General features: G+C 39.9%; 1 protein-coding gene and 1 long non-coding RNA gene across 3 annotated transcripts in view; one reads left to right on the top strand and one right to left on the bottom strand.

Annotated features, from left to right (window-relative positions):
* Positions 1-21,490, top strand: part of LOC129189677 (uncharacterized) — a 53,668-nt gene extending 32,178 nt beyond the window's left edge. The window contains exons 3-4 of one of the 2 annotated variants that reach the window (XR_008572843.1): positions 20,842-21,011; positions 21,227-21,490. This is a non-coding gene — a long non-coding RNA (uncharacterized LOC129189677). Of the gene's footprint in view, positions 1-20,841 lie in introns of both variants that reach the window. The other variant, XR_008572842.1, reaches the window with a different exon arrangement.
* The window catches only part of gfra4b (GDNF family receptor alpha 4b), a 54,520-nt gene that overhangs the window by 9,844 nt on the left and 21,821 nt on the right, over positions 1-22,855 (bottom strand). Inside the window, exons 2-7 of the mRNA XM_054791634.1 lie at positions 7,189-7,464; positions 7,029-7,109; positions 6,343-6,688; positions 4,940-5,049; positions 4,173-4,307; positions 1,605-1,771 (exon numbers count right to left, since the gene is read on the bottom strand). Coding sequence (XP_054647609.1) covers positions 1,605-1,771; positions 4,173-4,307; positions 4,940-5,049; positions 6,343-6,688; positions 7,029-7,109; positions 7,189-7,464 — 1,115 coding nt within the window. The remainder of the gene's footprint in view (positions 1-1,604; positions 1,772-4,172; positions 4,308-4,939; positions 5,050-6,342; positions 6,689-7,028; positions 7,110-7,188; positions 7,465-22,855) is intronic.

Raw genomic sequence — 22,855 nt, 5'->3', positions numbered from 1 at the left:
AAAAAGTTAGAGTTCACATTTCTGCCTGTCAGTGTTGTTTGCTCAATAGCATTTACGCCTGTGCTGAGTTGTCATCAATAACCATTCTATTTGTCCTGTCCTTGACTGTCTTTGCAGAGAGAGGCATTCTTTTATTTTCTGAATCATTTCTTGTTTATTTTTTAATTGGGATAACAGATTCTCTGATATTTTTATGAACGATTCTTTCATGCCTTCCCATCTCTTGTGCAGCCCAGTGTTGCCAACTTGGCCATTTTCTCATTAAATCTGGTGACTGTCCAAACCCTCTTGGTGACTTATTGTCCCAAAAGCGATTAGCGACAAATGTAGGGACTAGTAGTTGGAGACTTAGTGAAAGCACTGTTTATTGGTAGAGTGAACACACGTATTGTTCTGCGGTTGCTGCTGAGAGGTCCGCCCCGGCTCACAGCAGTCACAAGTGGTATTGCACAGTCAGCTCCTGCGGCACACTATTTGCCTCTCTCGGAGTCACTAGCTCAGCGATTAGTGTGTCACAGGCTCCGAGCACAGAGCTACAGTGCGCTTCTCATTATAAACCATATTGTTATGCTGTCTTTAATTATATAGTTTTATTCTACTGCACAATAACTTGCTTCAGACTCAACTCAAAAGTCCATCACCTTTTTTCTCTTCAGGGAGACTCAATAAATACACTAGCCTACCTCCCCTTCCCTTGCTCATCCAGTCAGCAGTCAGAACGCAGTCCAGATGCATTCCCGGACTTGCGGTGAGTCGGATATTTCACATTCTTTTTGAAAATGCACATTTCCTTTACTTCGGTGTTAAAAAAAATCACTGCGTTTGCCAAAGGGAGATGCAACAAGGAGGCTGATGAGCCGCATGCGGTTCTGGAGCCTCGGGTTGCCGAGCCCGGTCTACCCTGAGGAACTAACTTGTTAAATAAAACAAGTTATGTTGAGTGTTGACAATCACTAACAAGACAAGCTAATTGTTGCTAATGTCTGATCTTCAAAGGCATCCCTTTTGTAAAAAGTTGTTAAAGTTAAATGTTTAGCATTAACATCGTTGTTGTTTATTGATCTTCATAGTAGTTGGTAGCAGTTGTGTTTATTTGTCTGTTACATGTTGTGCTGTCATCTCTGTGTTGGCACCATGATTGTAGTTAGTGTTCTGTCCAGTGACATGCCCCGCGCCCCCAGCCTTTTTCATTTAACTATCTGACAAGCTCACTGTTCAGTATTGGCTTGTTTTTGCCCTAGCCACTACCAGGATTCGCGGGCCACGCTTACACTAATCTTTGATGTCAAGTAGGGGAATGCAAGATGTGGCCCTGTTGGCCGCAACTTTGAGACCCCCTCCTCTAAGGTATATCCAAGTTCCATTTCTGTAATGTTGCCCCTTCAGAATATATACTGCAGTATAATATTTCTCAGATGTGAGAGCTGTACTTACTCTTGTGGGATATTGTACATAATTAACTTCATATATCAGTAGCAGTTGTTATAATGCAGTGCACTGTGCACACTGATCACCTGAGCATTAAGTCCTCATCAGGATGTGTTTATTCTTGGAAGGTCAAGGCACCAAAAAAAGTGAGTGATGACGACAAGGGTACAACACACCTGTGTGGGTATTTTTGTATCCAGAATGTTCCGCATGGTTACTACGGTTTCGGGCGGGGAAGTTGTGCTTCGGTTTTCTTTGCTGCCATGGTTGGGGCTTGTGGTACTGGACTGGCCTACCGTTGGCTGCTGCTCAGATTCACTTCCAAACACCCTGAGGGCATTCCCTGATGCATGACAAGACATAGGACGACAAACAAAGTTTAGCCATGTCAGCTTCGTACATTTATCTTAACTCATGGCGATTTAGTAGCATTGGATGCCTGATGTCAAGACAAGACAAAAAATATCTTTTTTGAATGACCCATGTTCATGGGGACATGGCCTCAGTTTAGACTTCACAGGCAGGGGATGGCCCAAACAAACCAAATAGCATCAGTATTCTCCGCCAGCCTGGGCACTGCACCTGCATCTCCACATCGGCCTCATTAACTCATAGAACCTTGTGAAATGGCCAAACTACTCTGAGGCGCTCTCTGTGTATCTTTTCTCGGCAGCAGGCCCGAGAGAGCCGCTCTCATTTGTGCCACGACGAGCTCTGCAAGCCTTCCGCTGGCAAAAACGAGTGCAAATCAAGCGAGCGTCTCTGGAAAATTATTTGGCAATTGGAGAGCGGCGCCGTGCATGGAAGCGTTTATGTGGCAGCGTCATTTTGGCTTTCACAGGTTCAAGCTGCAAAGTGCAGATCCTGTGTGCAGTCGCTAATTAGTGTGAATCCTGTGACAACATCTAATTATATCGAGAATAACCATTATGGTGCAGTCAAAAATGTATTGTACACCAAGCATACCTCAACTCCAATAGATACAGCAAGTTAACAGATCAGACTAGCCAGCCTAACCAAACCTGCAGTTACTTATTAACCAATAGTTTTTCAGTCTGTGATGTGTCTGGGACAAAGAACAGTAAATGCCAAACATAATATCAACATTTGTATTCCAATCCCAATATCAAGATCAGTTCAGTTATTATTTTCCTAAAGAGTGAAAGTCTGAGCAACCTAGGTGGAACCAGTGTGAAGAAAATGAGTAATAAAAAGAGAAACAGTGAGATACAAAGGATATCTAATTATGTTTATCTATAAAAAAAAAAAGAAGGGGATGTTTGATTAAAATGCACTGCTGTTTGAGCATGCTGGCAAACATCTGTCTGACGGCATCCCGTGGGGCTCTGTCCCATCATGATGTTGCCATTTTTTCATAGACGTCATGGACATGTTCGGGTTCACATTATTATTGTAATTACTCTGACTAGTCAACAGTTCATCACAGAAGAAAATCAGCCATTGACTGCAGTTAGACAAAAGCTACCAAAATAAATGATTAGGTCATTTTAGGTACAGTATGTCAGGTCACAACAATGTCAAAGAGCTTGTACAAGTACACTTATTCTTTTCTTTCACTTCGATTTACCACCTAACTTAACCTGAACCATTTTCTTCTTCTGTGTTATGCCAAAGCAAATACAGTAGTGCCCCTGAAGTCGAACGGCCCACAAAGTCATGCGATTTAAGTAACACTTTCTGGAATTTTCCGGATGCCTTAAAAATCCGAGATTTAGCTGTATGTTTGAGCACACCTCGAAGTAAGAGCAACAAAAAACAAAGTTGAATTTGACAAACTGTACCTGTAGATTTGTCCCTACCAAATATTGTGACATCACTACTATTAACAACATAAACAAATAGCAGTAGCTCAGAAGTATAAACCGTAGCTCCAACGGATTAACAAGGCGACAAAAGCCGGTATCTTCAACGATGGTAAAGGGCTGGTCATCCAGCGGCATCATTTTCTTGATGAAATTACAGATCGCTTTATACCTCAGATTGTCTCTGGCAAACCTTTTTGCACTTTTCAAACGCTGTGGCGATGGAAACAAGCCCCGGGTGTCTGATAAGGTTTGAATTGGTGTTGAAACTCAATATTTTTTTCCCTCATCGCAGAATGTATGTATGAGTATTTTGAGTATTTAGCAAAATATTTACCCCTGAAACATTGAGAAGTCCTACACAAGCGACGCCATGTTTGCTTAAAAATGAGACAGTTTGCACGTCACAGAAAAGGAGCACTTGATTTGCTCACGCTAACCCGCTCACAGCACAGTATGGGTAATCCCGCCTCATCGTTTATTGTAGCTATTTTTTATTGTAATCAGATTGGTATTGGTATGATGTCATAATTCCTCATATCGGTCCGACAAGTATCGGTCCGATAATTGTCATGCACCCCTAATTTAAAGCTATAAAACCGCACTAGGTTACAGTATCGCTCTATAAACACCTCACTGTTCTCTCGCTACTAAGTGTGAGTAGTTTTACTTTAATGTGGTTTTATTCTACAGTGGTTAACTTCACTTCTCACTATTGTCTGAAGGATGCTATTTAAAACCTGCATGTACAGTTAATAAAGCTTTGACCCAAATTCTTTCACCTTACATTACTTCCTGTGGGAAATTTTGTTTTGAAATTAGAACAACTTCAAAGTCAACCAGTATCGATTATGTTTCACTTTGAAGGTTCCATCAGTCATTAGACATCTTGACCAAAAAAATCAGTACAGCGTCACTCACTGAGACAGATGTTGTCTGTGAAGTAGCCCAGGAAGTCCTCACATTCTTGCCTCTGGTTGCCGCTGGCCAAGCAGGAGCAAAACGGCGCCACGCTGGATGTGGCATTGTCGACGTAGTTGGGTGTTATTGTACTTCCTGTGGAGAAAACAGCACCTCGTATCAGTCAGTCTTTTGCATATTCATTTGCCAGTGCGTTGTAGCGCTAATGGGCACCGGCTCTCCTTGACACCCACCTGATGTAAAAGAGTGTATGATATAATATATACAACAAGGTACTCCAACTTTTTAGTTTTCAGGTCACAGAAGTGTAAAGCCGTGAGATATATTTTTTTTGTTCTGTGGCGATGCAGTGGAGATGGGATTTTAAGTGCTTTAATAACTACAAGCCAAGTGTGTTTGTGCCGTGGGGCATCGAGTGCATCGAGTTATTCTTCCTCCTCTCTGTGGTTTGCAAAAAGATGGATATTCTTTTTGTTACAAAAATAAAAGCCACTTTAAAGGCCTCCTCTAATGAGAGATTATTTGCATGCGGTTTTTGCGCCGTCGTCTTCAACATTGTGCTGTTTGCTTGAGAATTTCGCAGATTTTGTTTACTTCTGTGGCTTGCTCGTCAGCCTTCTAGCTGTGCAGGTCTTGAGCGTCATCCTCTCAAACAACAGATGCCGCCTTTTTACGCTGTATATACAGCAACTCTGTCTTTCGCTCTCCCTCCATCTGTTTGTCTTATGTTCCTCTCAAGAAGATACGTCTTGAATACATGCACCCACCGATAAGCCCTGTGTAGGCGAGGAGGCAAGCTCCGTAGTTTCTTTGCTTGCAGCCGCTGGCAGACGCTTCAGAGGGCTCGCAATCGTACTGAAACTGTGCCAGGCGAGACCTACACAAGAAGGAAAGGTTCTGCTTAGTGATTGATTCTTGTTTTGTTTCACGTAAAAGAAAAATCTTCCTTTCACTTCATGCATTGTTTTCCTCATTATTCTAACAATATTGCCCAGCATGTTAAAGACAAAAAGCTGAAAATGTGATAGGACTAAAATACAGTATTTCACCCCCAACTGGAGAGCTGGGATCATTAGTAAAACTTTTGAGTCAAATGGAGCTGTGGAAAAATAATGACCATGACCAGAGATTGCAATGAGCGATAACTCTGATCCATCTGGCGCTTTATTCGTGTTAAATATTTCATGTGCTACTCCAAGAGGCTCTCTGGGGTGTTCTCACCAAATGATGACGAGGGTAAGGCTTGAGGGTAAAACAATAGTTCATTTTTTGACTCATTGGCTGTTTATTTGCTTTCAGAAAGTCTGAAAGCTCTACAGCAGTGACCCCTATTGTTATGACAAGTATAGTTACTGTGCCTGTGAATTCAATCTGGGAAGGTTTGAACAGGGTCTAGTTGAAAAATCTATCCACTGCCAGGCACTTTGGCACCAAGTTTCTTAGAAATCTGAGTAGTACCCTTCAAACCAGATTTGAAAAGGGTCCAGTGCATACTGACTACAACACCAAAAACAAGACTCTTTGCCGTGTTATGCAGATAGCGTACACACAAATAGCAGGATATAACTGTATTACCCTTCTTGAAGTGGGTCCATGTCTCACACAGCTAACCCATTCTAATCCCCGTAAAGCCTCACCCATCTCCCGTGTCAATCACACTGGGGGTCACCTGTCCCAAGTGTCCTCCTGACTGGTAATGCCACGGATGGACTTACCAGCCCACATCTGACACCATATGTTAAAAAATTTGAAGAGTATTATTGATTGTGTGCAAGACAGTAGTGATGGCATGCTCCATCACAGGCGCCCCTTTCTTTTTCTCCTAGTGCCCAACCATCTCCAGAGTAAGTCATATGACTTGTATAGAGGTCACTGAATATGCCTTGAATAGCCTCACCACTAACCATCTAATTTCTGACCCAATCTGGCACAGAAATGTAGAATGTACAGTATGTATGTTTATAAGGTCATTATTAACTGATTTTGAATGAAATTTGGGATATGGAGTTTCGATACAACCCAAGGAACTTGATCCAAATTTAATCCAAAATTCCGGTGCTGATCCAATGGTTTAATGGCTTAATTTTATCCAAATTAAGATAAGCTCAGAGTGCGGACGGGGCCCGATATCTATTTGTATCCGAGTGAGCAATGAAGCTTTTATTCTAACCTGCACACGTAATCAGCCTCACATATCCTTCTCTGTGTAATGCAGCTGGGCTTCTCCATGCTTTCGTATGAGCAGATCGGTACAATGGTCTGCCGCCGACGTTCCGCGCAGGCTGTGTCCGTGCAGGGGCAAAAGAGCAGCTCGTGCGTGTAGTCGGCGGGGACACGGTCGAAGAATCTGCGCAGGGCCTTGTTGCATTTGGCACGATTGCACAGGCCGGATTTAGCATTGGGCTTGATGCAGGCTGAGACGTACTCCGTGCGGAGCTTCTGGCACAAGTCGTCCACGTTGCAAGCCTTCGCTGCATCCAGGCAGCGGTTCACTGTTGCTGTGCCAATATCGGAGTCTAAAGACAGAAACAAAACTGTTTAGTTTGTCACAAAAGTATTGAGTTGAGTATTGAATTTGCTTTGTGAAGACACTGCATGAACAGTAGGTAATTCCTAAGTAAATCAAATGACATTTTATTTATCTCATTTCAAATCCATTGGTATTTGTGTGTGACTCTGACAAAGATATCATTTTGGATTCAGGAATTCTGTTCAGATAAATGGCAACACTTGTGTTGCTGTCTTCAGAACAAAAAGCACTTGTCTTTGCCTCAGGCCAGCTGCTGGGAAAATCCAACCGCGCTCCAAAGGCTACAATAGAAAAACATGAAAGTTAATGAAGGTCGGTCGACTTGCCTGCTGTGATGGAGGCCAAACGGACGTAGTCATAATCCCTCTGCACCGTCTCATAAGGATAATTCTCCACCAAGTTGAGGCCTGACAGAGGAAATAGGGACACAGGTGGTTTGAAGCTGTTTTGCTGAAGGATCTGTAACCTTACCCGTCAAGCACTGACCATGAATGATGGATTGGTGAAGGCTCCAGTAGATGCTTAAGCAGTTCTTCTCCTTCTTCATGCCCCTTTTGCACTGGCAGCCATGCAAAGGGCTTGACATCAGGGCTGACACTGCGTTGGCACACTGGCTCCTGGCGCCGGGGCCCAGCTTCATGCTACCATTGCCTGCTACACACTGACGCAGAGTGCGGAGGCGTGGACTGCAGGTGTCGTCGCTTGAACAGGAGTCTCCGGCCATCAAGCAGTCCCTGCCTGCCAGTATGACCTCCAACAGAGCTGTGATAGAGAAGTGAGGAGTGTTACATTCAGCAGATGTTAGACCAGACTGTGCACAGACTGAGCAAGGTCTTAAAATTCACACAGTACTGTTTGAGTTAAATTTTTTAATGTCCTGTGAAAATTTGCAATGACCCATGGCATTTATTTTGAGGTACAAAAGCCGAAGACGGAATTTCTTTGGTATTCTTTCAAAGTACCGCCAGAATACAGCTTGTGAAACATTTGTAAAGCACGCAAGGCCTTGTCTTGAATAGGTTTGATAATGAAAGATTCAAGGCTTTTCTGTCTGGGGCTTGGGTCTTGAAAAGACAGCATGGTGACGTAGTTAGCGCATCTGCGTCTGGTGTTTGACTCTGCATTAGAACATCCGTGTGCTGTTTGCAAAACATGTTGAGGACTCTAAATTGTTCATAGATGTGAATGTGAGTGTGAATGTTTGGTTCTCTATATGTGCCCTGTGATGGACTGTCCAGTCTAGGGTATACCCCATCTCTTGCCCAGAGTCAGCTGGAATAGGGTCAAGTTCACTCAGGACCCTAAGGACAGTGACATGCGGTACTAAAAATGGATGGAGTTTAAAATGAAATGGGTAGTTTCATTTTAAAATAAATGTCGATTAAAAATGGAGAGCATATAATACTTTTTTGTCAGAGTCCATAAAAGACCCAGAGTCCTCCTGATTTTAATTGCTTGAGAGTGGTGATCTTTAAGACATTTCTTCCCTTTGTTCTTGTCCTCCATGCATTTTCTAAAAGCCATACTGTCAAGGAAGCTAAGTGTGGTGATTGCGAGAAGAAAGCACCTTCTATAAAGTGTGAGTGTCATCCCAAAAAGCATGGCCTGTCGCACGTCGACTTTAATCTGACTCTTGTGAACTCTCTGACATTGGATTCAATCAAACCTGTTCAGCAGATAATTCCAGGATGCAATTCTCTAACCATCTCATCACCGACATCACAAGCTTAAGCGAGAGTAAGCGCTCATCTTCAATTCATCAGATGTCAGCAAAAAACGTACAATACAGAGGACGTACCAGACCTTTTCTCTGCAGCTACACGTCAGTTTGTGCTGCATGGAGGCATAAGATGGACTAGACGCCATACATCATGAATGCAAATGAGTAACTTGATTTGACATTTTCCAATAAGCCCATCTCTGTGTACCACTGGCTTTAGCCAATTAACCATGTCAGTAATCAATGTGTTCTGATGCTCAGTTAAGTCTTCACTTTCACTGGCACATAAATCACCCGCAAATTAGCCGATCAGTTACACACCGACTAAATTGTCCACTTCAGGACAGATAAAATGGAAAATTAAATGTAATGAAGCCAACTGGACTTGAGTGAAGTGGAGGCGTCACTCCCCGTGGCACCATCACACGTGCTCCTATGATCCGTAAATTGACTTTATGTCTGGATTAAAGCGACTGTCCCCGGTGTGCCAACATCAAGCTACTTGAGTGACAAGCCCTTGAGTGACAAGCCTTTTTCTGAGGAGCCAAACAGTTCACAGTGTTATTACACGCTCATCTGCAACTGAAGTGCGCCCACAACTGATGCCTGTCACTTTTTTTTTTTGGTGGGGTAATTCCACTAATACATAAACAATGAAATACAGTTAGCCTTACAGACCAGAGTATTTACAAATCTAAGTAGGGATAAGATGATACAAAACGTTGTAGGCTTTTCTTTCTAATTTACAGTCATCCCTCGTTTATCGCGGTGACTTGGTTCCAGACTTGAATTTCCTTCTTTATAAAAGGAATATTTTTGTAGTTATGGCATAGAAAACCTGTTTACGATCTTGTAAATATGTTTAACGTTATTAGAGCCATCTAGACATGAAATAGCACCCATATACCTGTAGTCACATTTACAATTCTATTACCTAATATAGTAGATATATTAGGCCATTTAAGACAGTTTACCTTGTAGGGGAGCAGATCAATGGCAGACAGGAGATGACGTTGGGGGTTCAGAGTAGAGTTTAGCTTGTTGTGGGCTATGGCCGCAACAGTAACCCGTGTTATTGTTATAACTATTATTATTAGTCAGTATCATCAGTATAGTTATTATTGGAGATTAAAACGTGACAAGATTTCTCATTTGGAGAAAAGCTGTATTGCAAGAACAGGGCAGCCATCAGGAGCTGTCCAGGAGCTCATTGATGCCCTGGTCCAGATCTGGGAGGAGATCCCCCAGACACCATCCGTAGTCTCATTAGGAGCATGCCCCGACGTTGTCAGGCATGCGTACAAGCACGTGGGGGCCACACAAACTACTGAGAATCATTTTGAGTTGCTACAATGACATTTTAGCTAAATGGACCAGTCTGCTACATCATTTTTTCACTTTCATTTTTGGGGTGTCTTTGATTTCCCCCCTCTGTAGGGTGATCATTTTCATTTCTATCAAATTATGTGGCATCATTTTGTTACTAATACATCACCCACTTATTATCAGGAAAAGATATTCAAGATCATTTTTCCCCCAGTTTAGATCTGATGTGTTTTCGAAGTGTTCCTCTAATTTTTTTGAGCAGTGTATTTGCCTAATACTAGTCTCTTTAGTAGTAGCAGGACATTTGATTCACACTTTTACCATGTTATTATGAGCCATGAGTGGTTGCATTCAAAGACACCACATAATTTAAGCTGAATTCTATGTTTTGAGTGTTGTGTATTTTCTGCGATTTCCAAGCATACCTAAATGAAGCAAAATGTACTTCAACAGTAAGAGTTACGTTAGTGAGTGATTAAGAATATACACTTAATGTCATATAATGTGTATATAATGTTTTATATATCTATATAAACATTTTTTCTCTGCTGTCATAACAGAGAGGTGTGGTGTAACATGATGCTAATGCATTAATTAAGCAAAAAAATTAAAAAACGTAATTGATTAAATAAATGTGTTACTCCTGGTATTGTGCTTTTTTTGACAACCGTAATTATTTTTGCATTGTTCTAATTGTTTATGTTGTGCAATGTGGCAACTGTCATTAATTGCTTGGGATAAGAGTGACTGCATTGAGTAAATCACACGTCGTCGTCACGAACGCAAATGTAGCTGTGGGTGAGCAAGCGTTTCATGGGTTTTGACTTTTGGATTGTTAGTCTTTTTATTTATTTATCTTCTGAAATATGTTGAGTATCATTAAGAACTTACAAGGAGGGATCACATTGCAGTCATGAGTCAGCTACTGTATGTTGCGCATGTGATCCTGCCGTCCTCTGACTCACCTCTTCCAATTGTGGCAAAAAGAGCACAGATCAGAGCACTCACCCTAGCCAAATATGCCGGACTTTAGGTGTGAACAGGGCCCAAGCATGGCACGACTGGCCGAGTGTGAGTACATCATAAGACACAAAGGATGTGCAATTAACCACCGAATGCACAGAATCTATAGTTCCTTGTTGACACATCTACATTACCCGGCTACCTTTCAAATGAGTTGATTAAAATTGACTTTCTAATTAATGCATCAAAAGTCTGACAGAGCTTCCTATAATTAAAATCTGGTAATTTTAGGCATCCTCAAGTAGGCTCAGTAAAAAAAGCAAAAGTTCTAGACACCTGACGAGACCCCTATATGAACCCTGTCCGCCTTCATAATGTCACCTTTTAAAGGCAACGGGCATTAATATTAAACATTAAAGTCAGGCCATAATAAGTGAATCTAAACTTCGGAAGCTATGAATTATCATCTCTCTGAATATGAAGCATGTATTTTTTTGCCCTTCTAAAATATTTGATTTTAGGGCACAAAGTGAGCTATTTCAGACATCAAAGACCTGGTAGTAGATTGATTTTGAGACAGCAAACTATTCAAAATGAAGCAATGTCACTTGGCTCACACTTCAAACACCCTGCATTCGCTTTTCCTGAAGAAGCAGTGTCATTTTCGCTTCAAAGTGCTGAAAAGAGATGCCGTCACATTCAAAGCACAATGTGCCTAAAATGCAAAACAGTTTGACCTTATATCCACCCAACAATTTTGATTGCTTAGAAAGCCAGATACGATCTGTCACATTCTTAAGATGGCAATATAGCAAATGGGGGAAATTGTAACGTAACAACCCTGTTTTTAAACTTCAATGCTTGACCCCATTGGGTTGGATTGTCTTGAAATGTCTCACGGAGCTCAATGTGCTCTATTCCAACACTTTACTTTAGGGCGTTTAGCCGAATCACTGTGAAATTTGAGACACACCTGCAGGGTTTCCCCTAGGATTTTTTGAAGCTGCCGCTGTGTTGTGCCGCTGATGCATCCACATTTAAAAAAAAAATTAGAAATACCAATTTTTTGTGACTTATTTATTTATTTCTTAGCTTAGTTTTCTTTTTTTTTACATTTTTCAACAAGCAGAACATGAACGGGAAGCATTGCAAAACTGTTTTTTTTTTATTTAATTTAACCTAACCTATTATTCAAATAGTACCATGTGACTAGTCCAAAGTATAACATTTTGTAGTATTTGACACAAACATTGTTTTAACATTGAATTTGATACCCGTTTTAGAATAATACAAATACATGGGAAATGAATTTTTCAATAATATATTTAGTTCACAATAACACAATTAACAAAATAATAATTTAAATATTTTTGTTGTAAAAATCTCTCCTGTATTAACTTTATTAGTATAAATTGAGAGTCCAGGGTTATGATAGTGATAGCACAGGTGTATCCAGCTTGCAGCTTATTAAATCTATCTATCCATCCTTCCATTTTGTATGCCGCTTATCCTACTTTGACAAAAAGAAAGGAGAGGTGAGCTATTTTATGAGACTGCCAACATTGAAATTGCACTTTATTTACAAAGCACATGTCCACTCAGTGTGCTCATTTGTCATTAAATACAGGTGTCAAGTTTGAATAGAAAACTTATAAAAAATACTAAGAAGTGAAGGAAATATGATTTGGCGAACTACTCAACATCAGCTGGTGCGCTACTGCTAGCATACAAGCTACCTGTTGGAGATCCCTGCGTTAGCGTCACCGTCTAAAGCTGTACACACTACGTGTTTCTGTTGAACACCTTTGACACACAACTAGTGTTTTGAAAACAAGCCATAACTATTATAATGATAACAAGAGCGCAAGATTGTTAAGTGACACTTTAAGAAAACTAAGTTGTGATGATGATTGGTGTATCCCATGAGCAAAAACGACAAAAACGAGCTAGCTAGATGCCGCCAGCCAGGCAATATGTGTGAACAAAAATGTCAGAAAGTCAAATCAGATTGAAACGATAGCGATCACACACACTGGCATAGATAGGTTTAGCATGTGACAAGCCGTCGTCAGTTGACTACACATTTTACAGGCTATTGTTCATTCTCCCGATAATAAGAAACAGAGTGAAAGTCAACGCAAGCCTTTCCAGTACATGCTTATCAAAATAAAGCGCAGTGAAACATTTTTATGATATTTTAAATGGTTGTCAAACTAATTGTGGTCAATATGTTTAAACCCCCTCCTCCCCAAACCCAGTTTTAAGGTGTGGCGGCTTTTATTTTGTAGTGGCGCACTGCCGCGATCAATTACATGGAGCGGAAACCCTTCACCTTTAAGGGACTCATGTATGTAAAATATGATCTGGATTGGTTGAAAAACATGGCTGCTATCAAGAAAAATATCTTTGCAAGGGCACGCGTGGACCTTAGCAACTTAAAGCCGTGGCCGTCTCTTGTGTCCCTGTAGTGATCCCATAACCTGCACATTATCAATGTGGTGTAAACAAAGAATAATAGTGTAGACTGTAAAGTTTACTATAGGGGGTGTTATTTCATGTCTACAGGGATCTAATGAAAGTAAAACAAAAAATAAAACGTATTTAGAAAGTCATAAACAGGTTTTCTCTGTTCTGACTAAGAATATACTCCCATTTATTAATCTTGAATCCTACTTTGCAGAAATTCACTTACCGTGGTCGGGTCTGGAACCAATTAACTGCGATAAACGAGGGACAGCTGTATTATACTATACTATATTATAATATACTATACTATACAGTGGAACTTTGGTTAGCATCTTTAATTCGTTCCAAAAGGTCCATCTCTAACTGAAACAGACCTTAACCAAATACATTTTTCTATTAAGAAATAATGTAAATCCAATTAATTTGTTCCAGAAAGCCAAAAATGTTAACACAAAACACGTTTTTATAGTTTTACTATTATCGTTTTACATGCATATAAATACATATAAATAATGAATGAAAGGGATAAATGAACATTTAAGGTTAATTTTACCTTCATTGAAGATGTGATTCTTGACGTCTTTGGGAGCAGCACGCCGTCAGTGAACGTAAAAGCAACCTTAAATATTCATTTAGCCCTTTCATTCATTATTTATATGCCTTAAAATTATTTTATACATTTAAAACTATAATTGTAAAACTATAAAAATGTGTTTCGTGTTAACATTTTTGAAAGGTGGGACTTCGCAACTACCGTATTTTTACCGTATTTAAAATTAAGGAAATATATATATTTTTTAATTATTATTATTTAACTATTTATTTATGTTATTTATATTCTGATATACAAGTAACAGGACCAGCCAAATTATGAAAAAACTGACTTATAGTCTGGAAAATACGGTAATTTAAACGCTTGAGTTGCCTGAAATGTGTCATTCCTCATCGGGTGGTTTGTTTGGCGGCTCTAAAACAAGTTAAAAAAAAGTTATTTAACACAACTAAAGATATATTTGCTTTTGTCTTAATTGAGCGCAATAAAATCTGCAGACCCCCGTATGTAAAGTAATTAACTTGCAAATTTGATCCGACCTTGTCTCTGTACACATTTAAACAGTGTCTCTCCTGCGGCTGAATGCACAAGATGATGTGCAGACATGGTATGATAAACCGGCAGAGACACAAATGCCAAGTGGCAGCCCCTCGGATGCTTAATGGAGAGCTAATGTTGTGTCAGTGTCGCTTGTGGTTCAGAGGAGACGGGAAATGAGATCAAGTAAGCCTCCTCTGACTCGCAGATCCATGAAGGCTTATCAAATGTCAGAATCTACGCACAAATGCACAGCGGCATATGCAAGTCATAATTTGTCATCCCTTCAATCAATGGTGCGCACTGGTCATCATTTTTCATCAGTCTGTTTTCATCTTTCTTTCTCCCTCAAAATCAACAACTTTACTTTAATGACGTTTCTCACACTGTTCAGTGCACGCTAATAGAACACTCACTGTAACTTCCAATCGCCAACCGAATTTGAGCAGAATTGGTTGAAAAACATGTCCGCCATTAAGAAAAGCAACTTAGCAGGGGCACGGTCAGGACTGAGCAACTAATTAGCCATAAGTCATTGACTGTTTGTCTAATGATTATAAAACTTGCAGGATATCTATATTGCATGTATGCATGTATTCCAAACCATTTTGACCACAACCCATGGGGGGCACCATTAATCTTATGATGTTGTGCTATTTCATAGCCACCGAGCAATTTGAAGTAATCATAAGGAATGGCAGCTTGTACACCAAGATGATCGTAACGTAAAAATTGTAGTTATATGCTATTAAAAAAATACAGACTAGATTTGCTGTTTTGATCATCAGCCCATACAATCAGGTGATTGTATTCAGAACACTGGTGCCAGCAACTCATACAGTCATTTGTACAGATACTGTAAGTAAAAAAAATAAATATCAGGTTCTCAATAGTATTTAAAATTTGGTGGGGGCGTGAAAAAAAATTCTGTCCCCTAGGAGGTGTTCATGACAGAAAAGAATTGACAACCACGGCTCTAAACCAAATACAATCTCATAGTATGGTACTGTAGTTTTACAAGGAAGGGTAGTACTGCTTGTGCTTCAGCACACTTAGAAAAGTGATTTTGCCATGAAACAAAGAGTTTTTTAATGGAGGTTACAAAAAGGCTATTTATTAAAAACTACTTTTGGCCTCTCCTACTCTAAACAGTAGTAACATTGTGATCGCCCTCTATCCTGCTGCCAGCCAGCTGTGGCTGTCATTCCAATGCCACTACAAGAAAGAGGAGTTACCGTACTTTTGCTTCCAGCATGCATTCAGATCTCGGGATCCATTTGGGGTCGGTGTAATGAGGCAGAAGCAGTGAGATGTTGTCGCTACATGAATCATGTGACGGAATTTTTCAGCCCCTCATCACCATAAAGCCTCTGAACATGGCAAAATCCATAGTGTGCTTTATTATTATGCCATAAATCCGCAGGCGTTTGCTTTGTTTTCCAATTTTATGGATCCAGATGCACACTAAACTGGCGATGTGCGACAAGTGCGTCTGTTTTTAGCTCCATGTTATTTAAATGTCTTTCATGACCTCTCCAAAGCGCCGCTGCTTTATGTCTCACTTTGATTTTGTGTCTCCAGCTGAGCTCGGTGATCTGTAATCATAGTCCTCGTGCATCCATGAAAGGAAGCAGATTTTCTGTAAAATAGCCGATACAAAGATCACAAAAAGTTAAATATGGGTCAACATGACCAGATGTTAGCCTATCGCATTAGTCTCTGGAGCGAAGGAGTTAATCACGGGGCGCCCGCGGGAGTCCAGCTCAGTTACATAGTTTATAGGGGCTCCTTTTTCTCGTCACTGTTTTTAAGAGGCTCAGGAGAAAGGTCACTTGCAGACCAGAGATATATAAAAGCAGGGTGTGACATGAAGATCCAAAAGTACATGAGCTCCCAAGTGCTCAGAAGCAAGTTCTACCAACCAATTAACGAGGACTTTTGGCTCTGTTTGAGTTTATCATAGTTGGTGTTGGGTAGAGTGTAAGTAATTGCAAAGGATACCTGAACGTCATACTTGGAAATGATCATGTTATATGTGGGGTGTAATGATACATTGATTTGTAGTCATATTTTTCAGTACTGAAACATTCAATTAAATTCCTCCCACATTCTAAAAATATGCATGTTAGGTTAATTGGAGATTCTAAATTGTAGGTGTGAATATAGACGTGAATGTGAGTGCAAATGGTTGTTTATCTATATTTGTCCTGCGATTGGCTGCCAACCCGTCCTGGGTGTACGCCGCTTCTCGCTCAGGTTCCAGCATACCTGTTACCTTAGTGACGACAAGCGGTACAGAAAATTGATGGATGGATGGAACATTCACTATGTACAGAGTCATTGAGTGAGGTCACACGTCTATGTAAAAAAATACAGTGCAGCCCAGCCTTTGGCTGGCGCTAGTCAGGGTTAGCGACAGTGCCAAGGAGAAGCCAGAGTTTAAAAACCCACCTATGTCACTAAAGTCTCCTGTTTGGTAACACTTGAAAAATTGTAAACTATTTCTTGGTTTCAATTTAAAACCCGATTACACAGAAGCTAAGCTGGTTTACTTATTGCATTTTGTTCCTTTACTGTACCAAAAATCAAGTATAATGTGACCTAAAATCAAAGTACAATCTCCGTTTGGACATCTTTGTGTGGAGTTTGCATGTTCTCCCCGTGCGTGGGTTTTCTCCAGGTACTCCGGTTTCCTCCCACCTTCCAAAAACATGCATGTTGGGTTAATTGGCGCCTCTTAAGTGTCCATAGGTATGAATGTGAGTGTGAATGTTTGTTTGTCTACATGTGCCCTGTGATTTGCTGGCGACCAGTCCAGGGTGTACCCTGCCCAAAGTCAGCTGGGATAGGTGGCAGCATACCCCCACGACCATAGTGAGGACAAACGGCATAGAAAATGGATGGATAGAGGTTCGTATATTTTTTTCCCACAACTGACTAGATTAGAATAAGTTGTCCTCTAGTGGTGACACAAATGAACTACGATGTTGTTCTGAAGTTTATTCATCACTGGGCTTTCACTCATCCCTCAATCTAAGCAACATTACATTGCATTACAAATGATTATGCATCTGATTTTGCTAAATAGTAAATATAAATGACAGTCACAATAATTTTCAAGTCATCAACCTTTAAAGTACAATTTGAATGTTATTGTACAAACGTTCCAATGATTAAAATTAAAATTAAAAACATAAAATGCACTGTTCCACATTATTATGCACAACAGAGTTTCAAAGCATTTCATTGGTTGTTAAGAACCGAAAATGGTCATTTGTTGAATTTGCAGCATAAGAAGGTCATATTTACTGAAAGCAAAAGCTATTTCAATCACTAACGTTTTAACAGGCCAAGTTACATGTTAACATAAGATCCTTTCTTTGACATAACCTTCAAAATTTTTACATTGAAGTTGTGAGGTTTTTTTTAGAGCGTTTCTGCTACAGCTGCTTCTGCCTTCCACCCTCATAGATTTTTTGCTTGACGATGCTGTTGAGGTTCTCAATTGGTTTGAGGGTGAGGGGAGAAAAGGGGACCAAACCATGAGTTGTTCTCCTTTTATGCCCATAACAGCCAATGACAAAGAGGTAGTTATTATTTGCAACATGAGATGCATCGTCATGCATGAAGGTCATTTTGCTACAGGTAGGTACGGTACAAGGTACGGTACAAGGTACGGTTCTTCATCTTCATCTTGCCATGGTCAGTCAGAAACTCTACATACTTTGCTGAGGTCATTGTCACACCTTCAATGACCATAAAGGGCCTACCAGCTCTCTCCCAATAATTCCGATCCAAAACATGACTCAGCCACCTCCTTGCTGACATCACAGCCTTGCTGATATGCTGGCCATACTCTACTTCATCCACCCGGACCACCCACGGTTGCACGGTCCTCATCAGTAAACAGGATTGTTTGAAAATTTATGTAAAGTATGTGTTGGCCTACTGCATCGTTTCTGCTTGTGAGTATTGGTTAGGGGTGGCCAAATTGTAGGTTTATGCATAACTGCCAGCCTCTGGAGGATCCTACACTTTGAGGTTCATGGGACTTCAGAGGTATCAGCAGCTTCAAATAGCTGTTTACTGCTTTGTTATGGCTTTTCAGCAGGTGCTCTCTTGATTCGATAAATTTGTCTGGCAGAAATATTTGTCATTGTGCTTTTATCAGCACAATGTTGCCTGCCATCTGAATCAGCCACAAATTTCTTCACTGTAGGATGTTTTTGTGAATTATTGAATGTTTCCATGCCTTGTCCAAGTCATTGCAATATTTGTTGCTTTTTTGTCAACAGAGATATCCTTTTTCTTTCCCATACTGCTTGAAATCTGTGGCATGCTTAATAATGTGGAACATCATTTTTAAGTGGTTTTGTTTTAATTGGGCTCACCTGGCAAACTAATTATGACAGTTGTCCGAGATTGATATATTATTGATATATATTGATATATTATTATATTTGATATATAAGAGCCCCAAGACACAATGCCATTGATTAAATGAATTGAAACCCCCCCAAAAATTGTTTATGATACTAAAATCCTTTTTGCATCATAATTTGGAACACAGTGTGCGATGAATTCAATGTACAAAAATGGATTTTCGATCACAGATGGTATTTTTAGAGTTTAGGTTTGAAAAAATAACAAAAGGAAAGAAATTTAAATGTGTGGGCGAGAAAGAGAAAAGTGTATGCTCTGAAAGTTCTCATTCAGAACTTTTTAGAAACTACCGTACAGCCTTGATTTCAACTGAATTACAGTACAGAGATTAATATATGACAGATTACTGATGGCTCAATGTGCACTGAACCGACTTGTCATATATGTTTCTTTTGTGTGAATTTTTTGGACGACAAGAAAATAGGGGAAAAAAGACATTGAGTGGGGAAAGTAATGGGGTGAAGCCGACTGAATAATTCCCCCTTTAGCAATACACTTAAGCGTGCGACGCCGTAATCATACAGTGTGCTGCGTTACCATATTGATGATATTACAGTGAATGCTCGCCTTATTTGATCTTGCATCTCTCGATGGCCATAGCCGGCTTCTGCTGAGAGCTGCATGCGTCAGCCACCTGACAGCCAGTTCAAGGAGTTCATCCTGTCATCTTTAAATATGATGCATGATGTGCAGACTAGTGTGGTTAACCAAGTCACTCAAACTCGTGCATACAGTAGTTCAGTTCAGTTCAGTTTATTTCAACCAACCAAATTAAAACGAACATTTACAAATACAAAATAATGGAACATTAGTTGAAAATGAGAGGGCGGAAGCAAAGCTTATAAAAATGCTCTCCCATGATCAATAATAATTAACAAAAAAAATATACATATATATATATATATAAAATCATATACACTGAAACCCAATTCCAAATACTTGAAAAAAATTACATATAAAAATGACATAAGATTCAAAATACTTGAATTCACTAACACAAGAAAAAATAATTAATAAAGACAAAAAAATTAAATTACATTTCTTAAAATAGTTTAATAACATAAAATATAAAAATCGACATGGCAGTTACACCAACTGTGTTTCATTTCAGTAAATAACTATTTGATGCAAGTTGTTACTCACATAAAAATTACAGTTTCATAACACCTATGCATACAATTTCACAATTACGGTGCATGATTAAGTGTTAGATAGTTAAGACTTTTTCATTTTGGATTTGAAAAGTAGTTGTGACTTAATATCTTTAAGTTCCAATGTTAATTTATTCCATAATTGGACTCATTTTATTGAAATACTGTTAGTGTTGTTCTGATATGCATTTGATAGAATTGGTTTACTTGCCTAATTGAATACTTACATTCTTTGATGTGAAAATGTTGCAAAATATTCCTTGACATTTGATTATTAAACATTTTATTACCAAAATTATTACCAAAATTGTTTTCAGTTCAACAATATCTAAGAATTTAAAAAGTCTCAAGTTATTGAATAAAGGGGTTATGTGATCATATTTACTTGCATACAAGAGTATTCTGATTACTTTCTTTTGAATTGTAATTATTTTACGTAAGTTATTGGATGTTGTTAACAGGCTCAAGAGCCAGTAAGATGGAGGTACTTTTTTCGTGGTGAAAATGATTAGTTTGGCCTTACGTTTTGATGGTTTGTTTTTTTTGTTTTTGTTAGTACAACATTCTTCCATCCATTTCTATGCTGCTTGTCTTCACTAGGGTTGCGGGGCTATGCTGGAGTCTATCCCAGCTGACTGTGGGCAAGAGGCTGGGTGCACCCTGAACTGGTCGCCAGCCAATCGCAGGGCACAAATAGACAGACAACCATGAAATAACTAAATAAAACAATATTAATAATATTAACAAAAATATATTTCTATGTAAATTAAGAATAATGTTTTGAGAAGAGAAGCACAAAACAACGTTGAAACATTCCACTTTAATTTAATTATTGAATTTTCCCCATTGTCAATCCAAGTGTCCCAAATTGATTGTGAATAATTTCTCACCCAACATTGTTTGGATCAGCACACCAGTCAATTTTCAATTAAATCTCAATTTCTACAAAATTTGTATTTCCTTTTTTCTTTCACTTTCAGGGACCATTGTCAGGCTCGAGGTGAGCAATGTGGAAGGATCCCAGGATGCAGACATGCGCAGTTTTAATAGAGATGCAAAAAAACATAAGACAAGAATACGACCATGGGGATACTACCATGTGAGCTGGGCTCCTGGGCTGCAGGATGGCAGAAGAAGACAAGACACTGAGGTACAGTAAGTCAATCAGTAGGAGACTAACATGCGGTAGCAGGAACAGCGAAAGGGAATTATCCAGCATAGCCTAGCTGCAGCTGAAGTGATTTTGAATGGGAGCTAATGAGGAACAGCTGCAGGGGTTCAGTAGCTCCGCCCAGCTGACATTCAGAAGGTGTCAGGATCTGAAGGAGTATTTCACAATGTAGCTTTCTTTTTTGTCCACCTCAGACAAAACAAGCCGTGCAACTATCTCATCCAATTAATGATGAATCTTGGAGGAAACACCTGGTTTATCACTTCCTTTTCCATTTATTTTCTTTTTTAACCATTTATTTTGTTAATTTTGTATACTTGTATTTCCTTATTTCCTTTTTGTTGTGCAGCAACCTGTTCTGGCACTATTTCACTCTGGAAATTGGATTGAAAATTATGCCACATTTGCTGTATGTTTTATACTTTTGTCTAAATAAAAAAAATTGAAATAAAAAAATCTCAACAACCACCTTCCGGTCCCTTCGGCATCACTCAGGCAGACTCAGCGTAACACTTCCTGTATTCGGTCATCAAGTCATGTGCGGCCATGTGCGGACCTTTTTGTAGGGGTTGTAGACTCCTATAGAGCAGCTACACACGATAACCCGCACAGAAAGCTTTCTAGATCTTCCAGACTTTGCACCTCTTTCTACAGTGTTTTCATGGGTTTCCTGCCTCCCATCTGAAAGGTCTGTGTAATTTACTCCACCCCCGGCCCTCCTCCAGCTATGCCTCCCGCCGAGCCCACTCTGTTGTGATTGGTTACACTCCCAAGCGCTCCAGAGGACTTCAGGACAGCTGCCGAACCTCTTTTGTCCGACTACTTACGCAAAATAAGCACAGTTAGGACACTGATAAATAGTTACTTACAGCTTGCTGTTCTGACTCTTCAACACGACCAAGTAACGTTGGAAAAGTCATCGGACTTCAGCAGCAGTTTGGCAGATAGTCCAACTTCGTATTGGCCCATGTTCCAAAACAGTCTGGTGTGAAATGCCATTGACAGATGAGCATATTTTTCACTTGCTGGACGGGAATCAGCAACTCCAACCACTTCTGCTTGATGCTTGCGTCTTTAGGCACACCCCAACAAACATTTCCTGGGAGCCATTGCTCGACGTTCTAACACGATGAACAGAGCGAAGCAGAGCGGGGGTGCTGGGCATGCCCATATAAGGAAGTCCGGGTTGCATTGACGTCAATGGAACTCAGTGTTAAAAAAACTCTGTAAAACACAGCGTGCAGAGCCGTCCAAAACTGCTTTCAGGGCTCAGTTCCAAATGCGCAAATGTAATTATCTGATGTGTTGGCATTGTTTAACACGAGAATACAACATTGTAACAACATTTATAGGTCAGAAAAGAGGAAGCACATAATAGGTCCCCTTTAAGCCACTCATTTAGACCACACTTTTTTACCCACAGTCAAACCACATACTCCGACAGCCAGTCCACCTTAAAATACCTTTTCTTTTCTTTTCTTTTTTTTTTCTTTTTTTTTTTTGAACTTTAGCTTTGGTGAGTGGATGTGGCACTGTCCTTTCGTTTCATTATAATACAGGGTTAGCATGCAGGTTTTAGCTCCCTTAACTCCCCTGCACCAGTAGCTATATGCTAACCTGCAAAAGAGCGGCATGTACTACGTAATGCGCTGTTAATGAATTGATTGGCTACATAAGTAAATACGTACCAACTGGATTATTGTGTTTTTACCGCTTTTTTTTCGCCTATCACTCACCAAGTTGCATTGCAAAATGGTACAGAATAAAGGATGTGTTTATTTTATTTACAGTTCAGGTGGGATTTTATTTTGTTGTGCTGCAAG

This window comes from Dunckerocampus dactyliophorus, chromosome 11 (assembly GCF_027744805.1).
Source record: "Dunckerocampus dactyliophorus isolate RoL2022-P2 chromosome 11, RoL_Ddac_1.1, whole genome shotgun sequence".
In the NCBI taxonomy this organism is placed as follows: domain Eukaryota; kingdom Metazoa; phylum Chordata; class Actinopteri; order Syngnathiformes; family Syngnathidae; genus Dunckerocampus; species Dunckerocampus dactyliophorus.
Note: the sequence above shows the minus strand (reverse complement) of the source record. Positions and strands in the feature narration are given on the sequence as shown.